General features: G+C 51.2%; 1 protein-coding gene across 2 annotated transcripts in view; it reads left to right on the top strand.

Annotated features, from left to right (window-relative positions):
• Nucleotides 1–16,606, top strand: part of LOC134340574 (integrin alpha-5-like) — a 136,633-nt gene that overhangs the window by 113,684 nt on the left and 6,343 nt on the right. Inside the window, exons 21-27 of one of the 2 annotated variants that reach the window (XR_010016590.1) lie at nt 318–398; nt 945–1,024; nt 2,494–2,574; nt 3,406–3,511; nt 8,863–9,024; nt 11,146–11,259; nt 15,079–15,184. Coding sequence is in view for 1 of the 2 variants with exons in the window: in XM_063037980.1 (XP_062894050.1) it covers nt 318–398; nt 945–1,024; nt 2,494–2,574; nt 3,406–3,511; nt 8,863–9,024; nt 11,146–11,259 (624 nt within the window). In the remaining variant the exon portion in view is untranslated. The remainder of the gene's footprint in view (nt 1–317; nt 399–944; nt 1,025–2,493; nt 2,575–3,405; nt 3,512–8,862; nt 9,025–11,145; nt 11,260–15,078; nt 15,185–16,606) is intronic. The other variant, XM_063037980.1, reaches the window with a different exon arrangement.

The raw sequence follows: 16,606 nt of genomic DNA, 5'->3' as shown, positions 1-16,606 counted from the left end.
TGACCCTGGGAGTGTGTAATGGTACGGTGTGGAGGGAGATTCACTCTGCGTCTGACCCTGGGAGGGTCTGATGGGACAGTGTGGAGGGAGATTCACTCTGTGTCTGACCCCGGGAGTGTGTGATCTGCTCTTCATTTTATTTTCACACATCCATCTCTTACTCTCCTTGTTCAGTCCTATGCGTCTGTCAGGGCCTGGTGATCTTGCCTACTCTCCTCCCAGACACCATGATGCTGTTGCTACAACCCGAGAGTAATTCAGTCTATACCTGGGCTTCCAGCCTGGCATCACCTAACCTTCTGCCTGTCCGCCTGCAGGGTCTGGCCATGCTGAGCTGTACCTGTGACAACCAGACTGTGGTGTGTATCCTGGGAAACCCCATGAAGCCTGGGACCAATGTAAGTGTGGCGCAATGGCTGGGTGAGGCTGATGGGGTGAGAGGCTGAGGGATTTGTCCACGAATGTGCATTGGGAGTGGAGAGAGGGGGCAGGGAGGTGGGAGTGGGTGAGGGGACGCGGTGTGTACTGGATGTGAGGAGGTGAACAGGAATGGTGGGACAGAGGTAGAGGGGGCAGCAAGCAGAGTTTCTGCTCGTGGGGTTGGATTAACGATTTCATGGGAAAGGGCTTGGGATGGTACGGATGAGGTGGAAAGGTGGTACTCTGCCAGACTGGTCTGGAATCCATACAGGCCACAGGCTGCTGATAGCCATTTACCTCATTACAGAGCAATTCCACTGCTTAGAGAGCTGGAAAAGCTGGCTCTTCCCCAAATCCAAGAGTAGGACTGAGTTTGGGAGGTTAAAGTTGAATGTTTAGCCATTCCTTCCTTCCCCTCTGGGAGAGGGATGTTGGTCACTGTGATGTGTCAGCACTCCTGTTGAGGATGGATCGCAGGGAGAGGAGGGGGTACTGTCGCTGGTCTAAACGTATCTCTCCCTCAGCTCTCAGGGGGCCTCCGCTTCACCGTTCACCAGCTGCGCGATGACAAGAAGTTCATCGAGTTTGAGCTCCAGATCCGCAGGTATGCCCAGGGTTACGTTGAAGGGGGAGACCGCCCGACGTTAATGGTGAAGCCACCAAGGAAACTTGCATGGACCTCCTGCCTATTCTCACCTTCTCCAGCCCTATGGTGTAGTTAGTTCAGGAGGAAATGCCTGGGCCTTGTATGGCAACACAGCTCTTGAGACCCCAGTTCCACGGTGGCCTTGGGCACTGTCTGTGTGGAGAATGCACGTTCACCCTGTGAATGGGGGTGCTGCAGTTTCCTCGCACATCCTAAAACTGTGCGGGTTGGTGGGTTAGTTGGCCACTGTAAATTATCCCTGGTGCAGAAGTGTGGGGTAGAATCTGGGGAGAATAAAATGGGATTGGGACAGATGGGTGGTTGATGGTCAGCACAGACTTGATGCAGAATAAAGTGCAGTGCAGATAGACAAAGTGTCAATGAGGTGAGGTGTCCCTTCTTATTGTACAAGAGTCTGATAATGGTAGGGTAGAAACTGTCCTTGATCTAGTGGTATGTGCCTTTAGGCTTTTGTATCTTCTGCCCGATGGGAGAGGGGAGAAGAGAGAATGTCCGGTGTGGGTGGGGTCTTTGATGATATTGCCTGTTTTACTGAGACAGTGAGAAGTGTAGACAGAGTCCATGGAGGGGAGTCTGGTTTCTGTGATGGTCTGAGCCGTGTCCACAACTCTCTGCGGTTTTGTGCCGTCACAGGCAGAGCAGTTGCTATACAAGCCATTATGCACCTGGATTAAGTGCTTTTTATGGTGTGTTGATAAAAATCGGTAAGAGTCGACAGGGACACGCCAAATTGCTTCAGCCTTCTGAGGAAGTAGAGGTGTTGGTGAGCTTTCTTGGCCATTTTGTCTGCGTGGTTGGACCAGGACAGATTGGACAAGGGTGATGTTCACACTTAGGAACTTGAAGTTCTCAACCCTCTCGTCCTTAATACCATAGATGTAGACAGAAGCATTTTTCTTAAGTCAATGACCAGCTCATTTGTTTCGCTGACATTGAGGGAGAGGTTGTTGTCATGACAACATGTCGGTAGACTCTCTATCCTCCCTCCTGTGCTCTGAATCATCATATTTGGGATGCGGCCCACTGCAGTGGGATCACCTGCAAACTTGTAAATGGAGTTAAAGCAGTGTCTGGCCGCACAGTTGTGAGTGTCCTTTCAATATTAAATCTGATTGGCTGTGGGCCAATGTCAGGGTCAGTTGTCATGGAGACTTGCCAGCTTTATCGAGGGTCTCTGGGAGAGGGAATGGGGGACCCAGCCGAACCAGGACCACATGGTGAGCTGGTCCAACAAGTCAATGAGTTCAGCAAATGATTGCCATGGCAATACCAGAGCAGTGGGTTCACTGAGGCACATCCAAGCTTTCCCCTGACCGTATGGCTCGTATCACCAGACAACACCCCCTCCCCCGCCACCCTGCAATCATTCAGGCTGTCCCTCTGATTTTGTTTCATTCTATTTTCAGTAAGAACTTGAACAATTCAAGAAGTGAAGTTGTTGCCTACAGGCTGGACGTGGAGGTATTGGCTCAAGTCAACATCCGAGGGTAAGCTTCACCTCTTCAGCCTGAATCTTTGCAAAGCCCGGCTTTTTGGTGAGCCCGAGGAAGGGTGGGTTCTGCACGTGGCATGCAGAATGTTCACCCAGGCTGAGCTGTTCTTTATTGCAGTGAAGGAGCATCCGATGCCAAGGCAGGTCTGGCTGTGGAGAAGTTGGACCACGCTGTGCCACTGGATGCAATCAGGAGGGGCTGGGTGCAGGATAGCGTGTAGCTTTCTGCGCCTGTTAGGCACCAGCTGATCGCTTGGCTTGACTGCCAGGTGTCATTGGCTGAGGGCTAGGACATTGCCTGTGGAATCACACCACTGACACCTCCTGGGATGGTGGGACTGTCATATGTCGAAAGATTGGAGCGACTGGGCTTGGAAACTCTGGAATTTAGAAGGCTGAGAGGGGATCTTATTGAAACATATAAGATTATTAAGGGATTGGATACGCTGGAGGCAGGAAGCATGCTCCCACTGATGGGTGAGTCCAGAACCAGAGGCCACAGTTTAAGAATAAGGGGTAGGCCATTTAGAACGGAGTTGAGGAAAAACTTTTTCACCCAGAGAGTGGTGGATGTATGGAATGTTCTGCCCCAGAAGGCTGTGGAGGCCAAGTCTCTGGATGCTTTCAAGAAAGAGATAGATAGAGCTCTTAAAGATAGCGGAATCAAAGGTTATGGGGATAAGGCAGGAACTGGATACTGATTGTGGATGATCAGCCATGATCACAGTGAATGACGGTGCTGGCTTGAAGGGCCGAATGGCCTACTCCTGCACCTATTGTCTATTGTCTCTTGTCCTTAACTGCCCCACTTTTCCCTCGTGGCCAGGGTCTCCATTGAGGAAAAGATTAACTTCCCCATCGAAAACTGGAAGCCCAAAAAGAAGCCAACCAATGAAGAGGATGTTGGGCCGCAAGTCAAACACATCTTTGAGGTTTGTGTGTGTGTGTGAGAGAGAGAGAGATGGAAACAGGCCCCTTGGCCCACTCACTGGGTCCCTGCTGACCATCGAACAGTGATCACACTCATCCTACAGTAATACCATCCTGTATTAATCCAGTGTTTCATTCCCCCAGCTCTTCTCCCACCTCCACACCCCCCCCCCCCAGATTTCACCCTTGCCCAGTCACTAGGGGACAATTTACAGCGGCCAATTAGCCCATGTAATTGGGAAGGCGAAGAAACCAGAGCACCCTTGGGAAACATATACCGTCACTGGAGAACGTGCAAACTCTGCTCAGACAGACATTCGGGATTAGGTGTACTGAACGTGCAGTTTGGACCACGTTGTATGCATTACCCCGGTCTGGTGTGTACACAGGCCTCATTAATCTGGGAGCTGCTCTGTAATACACAGCCCTGTGGCTATTTTGATACCCACAACTCAGAAGTTTCCCATCAACTCCTCAGATTAAATCCCCATATATTGTGTTCACCTGAAGAACAGCCTTTGCTGGCTGAGAAAACAGCTGTCTCGCGCAAACAATAGGGGTGTTGTGAGCAGACTACACCTACATATCCAGTGTACGGAACACCACAGGCAGAGCTCTCTTCAGCAACAAACTTTTCACAACCAACCCTGTTTTTAAGGGGCAATGTGTATTGGGCAGTGACCCTGGAACTGAGAGACAGGACAGTGTGGAGAGAGATTCACTCTGTGTCTGACCCTGGAAGTGTGTGATGTGACGGTGAGGAAGGAGATTCACTCTGTGTCTGATCTCAGGAGTGTGTGATGGGACAGTGTGGAGGGAGATTCACTCAGTGTCTGACCCTGGGAGTGTGTGATGGGACGGTGTGGAGGGAGATTCACTCTGTGTCTGACCCTGGGAGTGTGTAATGGGACGGTGTGGAGGGAGATTCACTCTGTGTCTGACCCTGGGAGTGTGTGATGGGACAGTGTGGAGGGAAATTCAGTCTGTGTCTGACCCTGGGAGTGTGTGATGGGACAGTGTGGAGGGAGATTCACTCTGTGTCTGACCCTGGGAGTGTGTGATGGGACAGTGTGGAGAGAGATTCACTCTGTGTCTGACCCTGGGAGTGTGTGATGGGACAGTGTGGAGGGAGATTCACTCTGTGTCTGACCCTGGGAGTGTGTGATGGGACGGTGTGGAGGGAGCTTCACTCTGTGTCTGACCCTGGGAGTGTGCGATGGGACAGTGTGGAGGGAGATTCACACCGTGTCTGACCCCGGGAGTGTGTGATGGGATGGTGTGGAGGGAGATTCACTCTGTGTCTGACCCTGAGTGTGTGATGGGACGGTGTGGAGAGAGCTTCACTCTGTGTCTGACCCTGGGAGTGTGTGATGGGACAGTGTGGAGGGAGATTCACTCTGTGTCTGACCCTGGGAGTGTGTGATGAGACAGTGTGGAGGGAGATTCACTCTGTGTCTGACCCTGGGAGTGTGTGATGGGACGGTGTGGAGGGAGCTTCACTCTGTGTCTGACCCTGGGAGTGTGCGATGGGACAGTGTGGAGGGAGATTCACACCGTGTCTGACCCCGGGAGTGTGTGATGGGATGGTGTGGAGGGAGATTCACACCGTGTCTGACCCCGGGAGTGTGTGATGGGTTGGTGTGCAGGGAGATTCACTCTGTGTCTGACCCTGGGAGTGTGTGATGGGACGGTGTGGAGGGAGCTTCACTCTGTGTCTGACCCTGGGAGTGTGTGATGGGACAGTGTGGAGGGAGATTCACTCTGTGTCTGACCCTGGGAGTGTGTGATGGGACAGTGTGGAGAGAGATTCACTCTGTGTCTGACCCTGGGAGTGTGTGATGGGACAGTGTGGAGGGAGATTCACTCTGTGTCTGACCCTGGGAGTGTGTGATGGGACGGTGTGGAGGGAGCTTCACTCTGTGTCTGACCCTGGGAGTGTGCGATGGGACAGTGTGGAGGGAGATTCACACCGTGTCTGACCCCGGGAGTGTGTGATGGGATGGTGTGGAGGGAGATTCACTCTGTGTCTGACCCTGAGTGTGTGATGGGACGGTGTGGAGAGAGCTTCACTCTGTGTCTGACCCTGGGAGTGTGTGATGGGACAGTGTGGAGGGAGATTCACTCTGTGTCTGACCCTGGGAGTGTGTGATGGGACAGTGTGGAGGGAGATTCACTCTGTGTCTGATCCTGGGAGTGTGTGATGGGACGGTGTGGAGGGAGATTCACTCTGTGTCTGACCCTGGGAGTGTGTGATAGGACAGTGTGGAGGGAGATTCACTCTGTGTCTGACCCTGGGAGTGTGTGATGGGACAGTGTGGAGGGAGATTCACTCTGTGTCTGACCCTGGGAGTGTGTGATGGGACGGTGTGGAGGGAGCTTCACTCTGTGTCTGACCCTGGGAGTGTGCGATGGGACAGTGTGGAGGGAGATTCACTCTGTGTCTGACCCTGGGAGTATGTGATGGGATGGTGTGGAGGGAGATTCACTCTGTGTCTGACCCCGGGAGTGTGTGATGGGATGGTGTGGAAGGAGATTCACTCTGTGTCTGACCCGGGAGTGTGTGATAGGACAGTGTGGAGGGAGATTCACACCGTGTCTGACCCCGGGAGTGTGTGATGGGATGGTGTGGAGGGAGATTCACACCGTGTCTGACCCCGGGAGTGTGTGATGGGACGGTGTGCAGGGAGATTCACTCTGTGTCTGACCCTGGGAGTGTGTGATGGGACGGTGTGGAGGGAGCTTCACTCTGTGTCTGACCCTGGGAGTGTGTGATGGGACAGTGTGGAGGGAGATTCACTCTGTGTCTGACCCTGGGAGTGTGTGATGGGATGGTGTTGAGGGAGATTCACTCTGTGTCTGACCCTGGGAGTGTGTGATGGGATAGTGTGGATGGAGATTCACTCTGTGTCTGACCCTGGGAGTGTGTGATGGGACAGTGTGGAGGGAGATTCACTCTGTGTCTGACCCTGGGAGTGTGTGATGGGACAGTGTGGAGGGAGCTTCACTCTGTGTCTGACCCTGGGAGTGTGTGATGGGACGGTGTGGAGGGAGATTCACTCTGTGTCTGACCCTGGGAGTGTGTGATGGGACGGTGTGGAGGGAGATTCACTCTGTGTCTGACCCCGGGAGTGTGTGATGGGACAGTGTGGAGGGAAATTCACTCTGTGTCTGACCCTGGGAGTGTGTGATGGGACAGTGTGGAGGGAGATTCACTCTGTGTCTGACCCTGGGAGTGGATGATGGGACAGTGTGGAGGGAGATTCATTCTGTGTCTGACCCTGGGAGTGTGTGATGGGACAGTGTGGAGGGAAATTCACTCTGTGTCTGACCCTGGGAGTGTGTGATGGGACAGTGTGGAGGGAGATTCACTCTGTGTCTGACCCTGGGAGTGTGTGATGGGACAGTGTGGAGGGAGATTCACTCTGTGTCTGACCCTGGGAGTGTGTGATGGGATGGTGTTGAGGGAGATTCACTCTGTGTCTGACCCTGGGAGTGTGTGATGGGATAGTGTGGATGGAGATTCACTCTGTGTCTGACCCTGGGAGTGTGTGATGGGACAGTGTGGAGGGAGATTCACTCTGTGTCTGACCCTGGGAGTGTGTGATGGGACAGTGTGGAGGGAGCTTCACTCTGTGTCTGACCCTGGGAGTGTGTGATGGGACGGTGTGGAGGGAGATTCACTCTGTGTCTGACCCCGGGAGTGTGTGATGGGACAGTGTGGAGGGAGATTCACTCTGTGTCTGGCCCCGGGAGTGTGTGATGGGATAGTGTGGAGTGAGATTCACTCTATGTCTGACCCTGGGAGTGTGTGATGGGACAGTGTGGAGGGAGATTCACTCTGTGTCTGACCCCGGGAGTGTGTGATGGGACGGTGTGGAGGGAGATTCACTCTGTGTCTGACCCTGAGAGTGTGTGATGGGACAGTGTGGAGGGAGATTCACTCTGTGTCTGACCCTGGGAGTGTGTGATGGGACAGTGTGGAGGGAGATTCACTCTGTGTCTGACCCTGGGAGTGTGTGATGGGATGGTGTTGAGGGAGATTCACTCTGTGTCTGACCCTGGGAGTGTGTGATGGGATAGTGTGGATGGAGATTCACTCTGTGTCTGACCCTGGGAGTGTGTGATGGGACAGTGTGGAGGGAGATTCACTCTGTGTCTGACCCTGGGAGTGTGTGATGGGACAGTGTGGAGGGAGCTTCACTCTGTGTCTGACCCTGGGAGTGTGTGATGGGACGGTGTGGAGGGAGATTCACTCTGTGTCTGACCCCGGGAGTGTGTGATGGGACAGTGTGGAGGGAGATTCACTCTGTGTCTGGCCCCGGGAGTGTGTGATGGGATAGTGTGGAGTGAGATTCACTCTATGTCTGACCCTGGGAGTGTGTGATGGGACAGTGTGGAGGGAGATTCACTCTGTGTCTGACCCCGGGAGTGTGTGATGGGACGGTGTGGAGGGAGATTCACTCTGTGTCTGACCCTGAGAGTGTGTGATGGGACAGTGTGGAGGGAGATTCACTCTGTGTCTGACCCTGGGAGAGTGTGATGGGACAGTATGGAGGGAGATTCACTCTGTGTCTGACCCTGGGAGTGTGTGATAGGACAGTGTGGAGGGAGATTCACTCTGTGTCTGACCCTGGGAGTGTGTGATGGGACGGTGTGGAGGGAGATTCACTCTGTGTCTGACCCCGGGAGTGTGTGATGGGACAGTGTGGAGGGAAATTCACTCTGTGTCTGACCCTGGGAGTGTGTGATGGGACGGTGTGGAGGGAGATTCACTCTGTGTCTGACCCTGTGAGTGTGTGATGGGACAGTGTGGAGAGAGATTCACTCTGTGTCTGACCCTGGGAGTGTGTGATGGGACAGTGTGGAGGGAGATTCACTCTGTGTCTGACCACGGGAATGTGTGATGGGACAGTGTGGAGGGAGATTCACTCTGTGTCTGACCCTGGGAGTGTGTGATGGGACAGTGTGTAGGGAGATTCACTCTGTGTCTGACCCTGGGAGTGTGTGATGGGACAGTGTGGAGGGAGATTCACTCTGTGTCTGACCCTGGGAGTGTGTGATGGGACAGTGTGGAGGGAGATTCACTCTGTGTCTGACCCTGGGAGTGTGTGATGGGCAGGTATGGAGGGAGATTCACTCTGTGTCTGACCCTGGGAGAGTGTGATGGGACAGTGTGTAGGGAGATTCACTCTGTGTCTGACCCTGGGAGTGTGTGATGGGACAGTGTGGAGGGAGATTCACTCTGTGTCTAGTCTGGACTGCATGTCACTGTTTCAGTGGTCCCTGTCCTTCATTCTGCTGTACTGTCAGTCTGTTTGCCTCTAATTCCAACTCTGCACCTGTGTTTTTTTAGCTTTCCAACAATGGTCCCAGCTCCATCAGCCACACTCTCTTACATGTCAGCTGCCCAGTGAAGTTCCAGAATGACCGTCTGCTCTACATCGTTGACTACAAATCCACGGGAGCCCCCCTGAACTGTACAGCCAGCAGCCCGCTGAACCCCCTCAAGCTGACGGTAAGACCATCTGCTCTGTGCCAGAACAGAGGTCAGATTAGGGTTTAGGGACAGGGATGTAGAGGAGTTAGTTGTCAGTTCTCCGCTGTCTGTTCAAAGTCCAACGACATGGACAGGGTGACAAAAGACATCCACAGTTTAGGCTCTGCTCTGTGCGCAAAGGCCTGTCATCTGGGCATTGCTCCTCCACTCCGTACTCGAAGTGACGAAGGGCATCGGTGGATGTCGGGCTTCCCCAGGTTGGTGGTTCCCAGGATCAGAAATCCATGCGAGCAGGAGGCATGAGCTGGCACAAAGGCTGGTCAATTGTCTTAGAGCTCGGGGTGTTGTCATCAGCTAGTCTGGGGGTTGATACCGAAGATCAATCAGAAACTTGATAGTCGAAGCCCGATGGATGAGGCCTGGAGGGCCGGTGGCCTGCCCTGGAGTTGGGGAACAGTCCACGTGTGTGGGTGTGGGAGGGAAATACCTGGTGCCCGTTCACCTGCCGGTTTGTATTGGAACTGGAATCAGGTCTATTATCACTGACATACGTCATAAAATGAAGCAACACAGTGCAAAAAATTACTATCAATTAAAATCAGAATTATGTATAAAAATAAATAAATAGCTCAAAAAGAGAGCAAAATATTGAGGTAGTGTTCATGGGTTCATTGATAGCGGAGGGGAAGAAACTTCCTGAAACAGTGAGTGTATGTCTTCAGGCTCCTGTACCTCCTTCCTGAGAACAGGGCGTGTCCTGGAGAGGGGGTAGATCTATGGCCTACTCCCTCTGTGCTCCGAAAATTCAGTTCAGTGGGTCATTTTGTACCAGGCTGACGGCAGGGAGGCTCACTGCTCTTTGGTGTTTGTCCCATTGACCTGCACTCAGACCAAAGCCCTTCATTCCTCTCCCATCCATGTACGTATTCAAAATTGACCCACATCCGCCACTTCTGCTGGCATTTCATTCCACACTGAGTGAAGAAGATCCCCTTAACATTTCACCTTTCACCCTTAACCGATGACCCCTCATTCTAGCCTCACCCAACCTCAGTGGAAGAAGCCTGCTTTTATTTACCTTATCTGTATCCCTCATAATTTTGTGCACCTTTATCAAATCTCCTCTCATTCTCCTACACTCTAGGGAATAAAATCCTAGCCTATTTAATCTTTCCCTGTAACTCAGGTTTCACTGTCACAATTTCACTGATATATGTCATGAAATGTGTTGTTTTGTGGCAGCAGTACAATGCAGTACATAATAATAAAAACTAAATATTACAATAAGAAATAGATATAAAAATTAAAATTAAATAGTGCAATAAGAGACAAAAAAACTAGTGAGGTAGTGTAAGCAACACACATAAAAGTTGCTGGTGAATGCAGCAGGCTCGGCAGCATCTCTAGGAAGAGGTACAGTCGACGTTTCGGGCTGAGACCCTTCATCAGGATAGTTGTTAGTCCTGACAAAGGGTCTCGGCCTGAAACGTCGACTGTACCTCTTCCTATAGATGCTTCCTGGCCTGCTGTGTTCACCAGCATTTTGTGTGTGTTGCTTGAAATTCCAGCAACTGCAGATTTCCTCGTGTTAGTGAGGTAGTGTACAGGGGTTCATTGTCCATTAAGAAATCTGATGGCGGAGGGGAAGAAGCTGTTCCTGAAACACCGAGTGTGCGCTTGCTGGGGAGGCCAGTGCCCATGATGGAGCTGGCTGAGTTTACAACTCTCTGCAGCTTTTTCTGATCCTGTGCAGTGGCCCCTCCACACCAGAGACTGATGTAACCAGTTAGAATGCTCTCCACAGTACATCTGTAGATACTTGCAAGTGTCTTTGGTGAGATACCAAATCTCCTCAAACTCCAAATGAAATATGATTGAGTCTGGTCTCCCGAGGGGTTGCCAAGGATCCAGTTGCAGAGGGAGGTACAGAGGCCCAGGGTTTGGAGCTTGTTGATTGGTACTGATGGGATGATGGTGTTGAACGCTGAGCTGCAGTCAATGAACAGCAGCCTGACGTAGGGATTGCTGTTGTCTTGGTGATCCAAGGCCAAATGGAAGGCCAACATGCTTGTAAATTTTCTCTGTACTCTTTCAATCTTGTTGATCTCATGGCCCATGTGCTTCTCCCGTGCTGTGCAGCTGCAGAACCCTCCAACAGAGACGGCCTTGGCACTGAGCATGCCCTCTGAGAAGGTCCAGCATTCCATTCAGCGTCGAGAGGTGACGGAGCAATTGAAGGAGCTGGAGAACCTGGTGAGTCATTGGAAGGTGGATGCAGTGTAGCTCTCTGCCCTTGTTTCACACCCTGTGAATGAACAAGTGGTGGGGTGGGAATGGAAGTGGAGGGAGAGCATTTAAAACTCTGGGGAGAAGGATGGAGGGGAGCGAGACACTGACAATGGATCACAGTGTGGGCTCCAGATTACCCCTGTAGTCAGCCGTGTGAGAGTGGTTCTCCCATTTGTTGACCTTCCTTTGCTTTGGTGATTCAAGTGTGGTCCAAATACTTATTAAACATTGAGAGAGTCTCAGCCCCCACCACCTTCTTAGGCAGTGTGTTCCAGATTCCAACCCACATCCCCTCAGATCCCCTCTGAACCTTAAGCTCCCTTACCCCAATCCCATGTCCCCTAGTTTTAGGCACCTCTGCTTTGAGATAAAGTTTCTCACTGACTATCCCACATAATTTTGTAGCCCTCTATCAGAATCCCCATCAACATCCTCTGGTCCAGGGGAGAACAGACTCGGCCTGTCTAACAACTGAGACACTCCAACACGGGTGAATCTCCTCTGCACCCTCTCCAGTGCAGTCACATCTTCCTATGGTGTGGTGGCCAGAACCACACACAGTTCTCCAGCTGTGGTCCGACCAGTGTTTTTAAAACTGGAACATTACCTGCTTGCAGGCTTGGCTATCTCAACATGCTTTGCCCAGAGAGTGCAGTCGTTTCCCTGACTGAACCCGCTCTCCAGCTGAGCAGCCAATGCCACAGAGTCTTCACAGGGTTGCCTGATTTTCTTGCTTATGGAAGCATCTTCCCTGTGGTACTGAGGCCTAATTTCTTTGTACACACCTCATCAGCGCCGAGAGAGCTGTCCATGACTGTAACAACAGTGACCTGAGCAGTGCTGGGTTAGAAAGTGGGCGTGGTGGGGGTGTAAAATCGGCCAGGATACCTGCTCCCCGTCACTGCCCAATGACCCCTGGGTGGGGGTCATTGGGGGGGTGGAGGGAAAGAGAGGGGGTTGCAGCTAGAATTCCTGTGCCTGATCACCTCCAGCAAGCTTATTAATGCTGGCAGTTGATTTTCCCCTGTCAACCACAAAAATTAAAACTTGTAAAATTGACTCTGCACAGATCTAAAGAATTTCTTTGAAATCTTTGGTTGCTTATGGAATTTTGAGCATACGAGCAACAGGTTCTCCTCGGCTTGTCACTTAGTAAGGAAAGTGCCTCCCCTCACACTACAGATTGCAACAAAGTACCCACAGTGCTTTGCACCTGCACCCCTCTGGGTTGTGTCCCACTTGACAGTCGCCCCTCCCCCCACCTCATTTACTGCCTGCATTTCCTTCACATCATTGTTAACTTCTGACCTCTGGGAATGATTAACAAATCCTTGTTTCTGGAAACTGCCACAAATTCACCTTGAAACTTCCTCTGTACATAGAACAAATGTCCAGCCTGACTTCCTCACAGAGCCATTGACTTGCAGTGGCTGAAGAAGTGCGGCTTCCGTGTTTCTAGTCTGAGAACAGGGCTGTTTCCGCGTACTCGCAGGTGTTATTTCAGGTTGTGCCAACACTGGACTGCATTGTGGTTCCACGAAGCTCAAGGGAGCAATGGTGACTGTCCCAAAAACCCAGTGGTATCCTAACCCAGCCAGGCCCGTTTGTGACCCAGCACCTCAGTAGTGTGGCCTGCTCTTAACTCCCTGAAATAGCCTAGCAAGGTTCTCAGCTCTGATATCCACACCCCCATGAACAATGAGCACAAAATAAGAATGTTCCTGTTAGTGGAGAGACACTTGGCCTGAGCCCAAAATGTCAACTGTGTGTCTCTCTTTCCACATATTTCTGCTCAACCCCATGCGTTCCTCCAGCAGCTTGTTCTTTGCCCCAGTCTTTTTCCATGAATGTCATTTGTCTGAGGGTCAGTAATGGAGCTCAAGCCCTCAATGTCCTTTCCAGTAGAGATTTGTTTAGCTCCTCCTTAAAGATTCTGATTGAGCAAGTGTGAAGTTCCCCAAACATGACCTGTGGAGCTGTGCTCACCACCCATACTTCACAGCAGTCCTTGCTTCCATTTAGCTGCCTCAGGCTTTCTTCCCACCCCAGTAAGCTGGGGTCAAGCATTGTCCTGGTTAGCCTTATCTGTATTTACAGATCTTGTATGTGGAATGAAGAAAATCAAAGAGAAGACTGGTCCAGAAGGTTATAGCCAAGACAAGTAGTAAATTGGATCTAGTATCGGGTTGATGGTCGGAGGCAGATAGTGGTGGTGGAGGTTGCTCGGTTGTTTTTTTCTGTGTGTGATTGGAGGCCGATAGTCAGTGGTGTACCACAGGAAATGGTGCTGGCTCCCTTACGTTAATGACTTGGTTGTTGATGTTGAAGCTGTGATTAGTAATTTTGCAGAAGGCCTGTAAAGTGACGCGTGTAGCTGAAGTGAGGAGGTTAGTCTGAGGCTGCAGAGTAAAATGGGCAGAGTAATGGCACTAAGAGTTTAGTCCTGGTATGTGCAAGGTTGATGCATTTTGGGAGGACGAACAATGTAGGACATACACTGTGAATGATTGAGAAACAGAGGGATCTCTGTGTACAAGCCCAAAGGCTCCTGAAGATAATAGGACAGGTAGACAGGGTGATGAAGAAGGCACACGGCTTACTGTCCTTTATTAGTCAGGGCACTGATTTTAAGAGTTCAGTATTCATGATAGAATTTTACAAAACACTGGCCAGACCACAGCTGGAGGACTGTGTAGTTGTGGTCACCACACTATAGGAAGATGTGACTGCACTGGAGAGGGTGCAGAGGAGATTCTCCAGGATGTTGCCCGGGATGGAGGGTTTCAGTTATGAGAAGGGACTGGGTTTGTTTTCCCTGTAGCGGAGGAGGACAGGATGTCAGGGATAGAGAGAGCAGATGGTGAGAAACTTTATCTCATGGCAAAGGTGATCTGAGGAAGGAAGTTGGGGGGTGTTGAAATCTGGACCACACTGCCTGAGGGGATGATGGAGGTTCACAGCATTGAAGAAGTGTGTTGCCCAGCACTTGAATCACCAAGACAGAGAGGGGTACGGACCAAATGCTGACAAATGGGGTTTGCTGTGATGGCCATCATGGACACGATGGGCCAAAGGGCCTTTTTCTGTGTGGGCCCACCAGCTGGACTGAATAGCTGTCCTGTTAACCTGCTCTGTATTTGCATAATTCCACTCTGGCAGTTGGGGGTGTGAGGACCCGCAGAAAAAGTTGCTTCACACTGAGGTGAACTGGTTTACCTCTTGCCTACCGCCCAGGAATCTCACTCCTCTGCATTAACAGGATGAAGTGGTTCGGTTATGTGGAGAGACTGGAGAGTGGGGCACTGCCCTATGGAGAGGCTGGGTCTCTCCTCCCTGGACAGAGGGGATTAAGAGGAGACAAAACTGAGGTAAATAGGGGAGTGAACTTGTAAACTGTTCCCTGTATCAGAGGTGAATAAAACTAGAGGACACAGATTTTGGGTGAGGGGGCAGAGATTAAGAGGGGGAGTTTTTTTCCACTCAGAGAGTGGTGAGACTCTGGAACACACCACTGGTGACAGCGTCACGGAGAGCGTTTAATCAGTGTTCAGGTGAACACTTGTCTCAGCCGGCTACAGGCCAAGTGCTGAGAGATGAGGTTAGTACAGACGGGTTCCCATTGGTCAGTATTGATGTTGTGGGCCATGTGGCCTGTTTCCCTGCTGTATAACTCTTGAGTCTGCAAACAGAGAAGGACGACGCTTTGACCATGACTGGGAAGAACTGTGAGATTGTTGTTGTCTGTAAACAGTATGATTTTTGGCTAAACAGAAATATTAATAGTCCTTACAGTACCTGATCTGATGAGGAGATGGAAGACCCTGGAGCAGAGGGCTGGAGCAACCAACTGCAGCATGGGGGACAGGGAGCTGACGGCCAGTGAGTAAAAGTAAGCAGCAACTAACCAAAAGAAGCCAACAAGTCAGAGGCGGCAGCGGCAGCAGCAGCCAATAACGGTCAACCAGCAGCAGCATTCCAACCAATGGCAGTGAAACCGTAGCAGCAGGCCAGCCAATAGTAGCCAAGCAGCAGCAAGCCAACCAGCAGCAGCAAGCCAACCAATAGTATCCAACCAGCAGTAGCAAACCAACCAATTATAGACAACCAACAGCAGCAAACCAACCAATAGTAGCCAACCAGCAGCATCAAGCCAGCCAATAGGGGACAACCAGCAGCATCAAACTAACCAATAGCAACAAAGCAGCAGCAAAAGCAAGCAATAGTCCAAGAAATTGAAATCTGGCGGAATCTTGGTGGTCTTGCTGAAGCAAAACCCAGTGACTCCCAGAGTTGGAGAGAGTACTGTAAATGCCGGCTGCCCTCTGCCCCTGCGGGCCCCACTCTGCTGCTGCTGCCACCGCTCCAGCTCCAGTACTGCTCAGCTGTAACGCTGACTGTGACCAGTCAGTAATGCCATCATTCCCAGTCTCTGGGCCACCTCCGTCTGTGACCAGGCCAGGAATGGTGGCAGTAAAACTTAGTACATCCTGTAAGTTAGTGTTGCAGCAATCCTAGCAGAGTGGGGCTGGGGCAGGACTGGGCAGCCGGCATTTACAGTACGTTTCTCTGAGTGCAGAGTGCCTTCACTCTCGCTCCAGAGAAACCATTCCTTCAACCGTCAGATTCAAGATTCTGCATCATGTGCACTTTGTGAGAATGGTAAGGCTCCTTGCCTTATTCTGCATCAGATCGGTGCTGACCAGAATTGATGTCACCTTCACTATTCTTCACAGGCGAGCAGACTGTGCACGGCACTCCAATGAGCGTCTGAGTTCCTCTGTAGATCCATCTCAGCCTCTGCGAATACACATTGTTTCTCATCTTCTACTACAGCTAAGCCTGTGTCCAAGGGTTATAAGGTTGGATTATTGTCCCACAGCTTTTTCCCTTTCTACTTCTGGCCTCCAAATATTTGTGGGGAGTGGGCTTTGTGAGTCTGCTTCCCTGTCTCTTCTACATTTACCGACACTAAACTGCACTTGCCACTGGCTGGCCCAGTTACCACACTGTTCAAAGTCCAAGATGCTTTTGTTATGACACAGTGATCTTTATGATGTTCTCTGCTTGTGTTTCCCTCTTTGACATCTGCATCTACAAATGTTGAGAGGTTACGCTTAAGTGGACTGTGGAAAATTCTCTCTAGCACTTCTGTGGGATGAAACGGATCAGATAGCTTCTCTGCAGAATAATTCTTAAAGCGGTTAGAGGACTGGGATTCAAAATAACAATGGACAGAGAATTTTTGTTTGCAGTCCGGGCAAGCATCCTGAAATGATTCCCCCTCCCCCCCCAACACACACCATGTTGCGAC

This window comes from Mobula hypostoma, chromosome X1, assembly GCF_963921235.1.
Source record: "Mobula hypostoma chromosome X1, sMobHyp1.1, whole genome shotgun sequence".
Taxonomy (NCBI): domain Eukaryota; kingdom Metazoa; phylum Chordata; class Chondrichthyes; order Myliobatiformes; family Myliobatidae; genus Mobula; species Mobula hypostoma.
The sequence above is the reverse complement of the archived record's forward strand: the minus strand, read 5'-3'. Positions and strand labels throughout refer to the sequence as shown.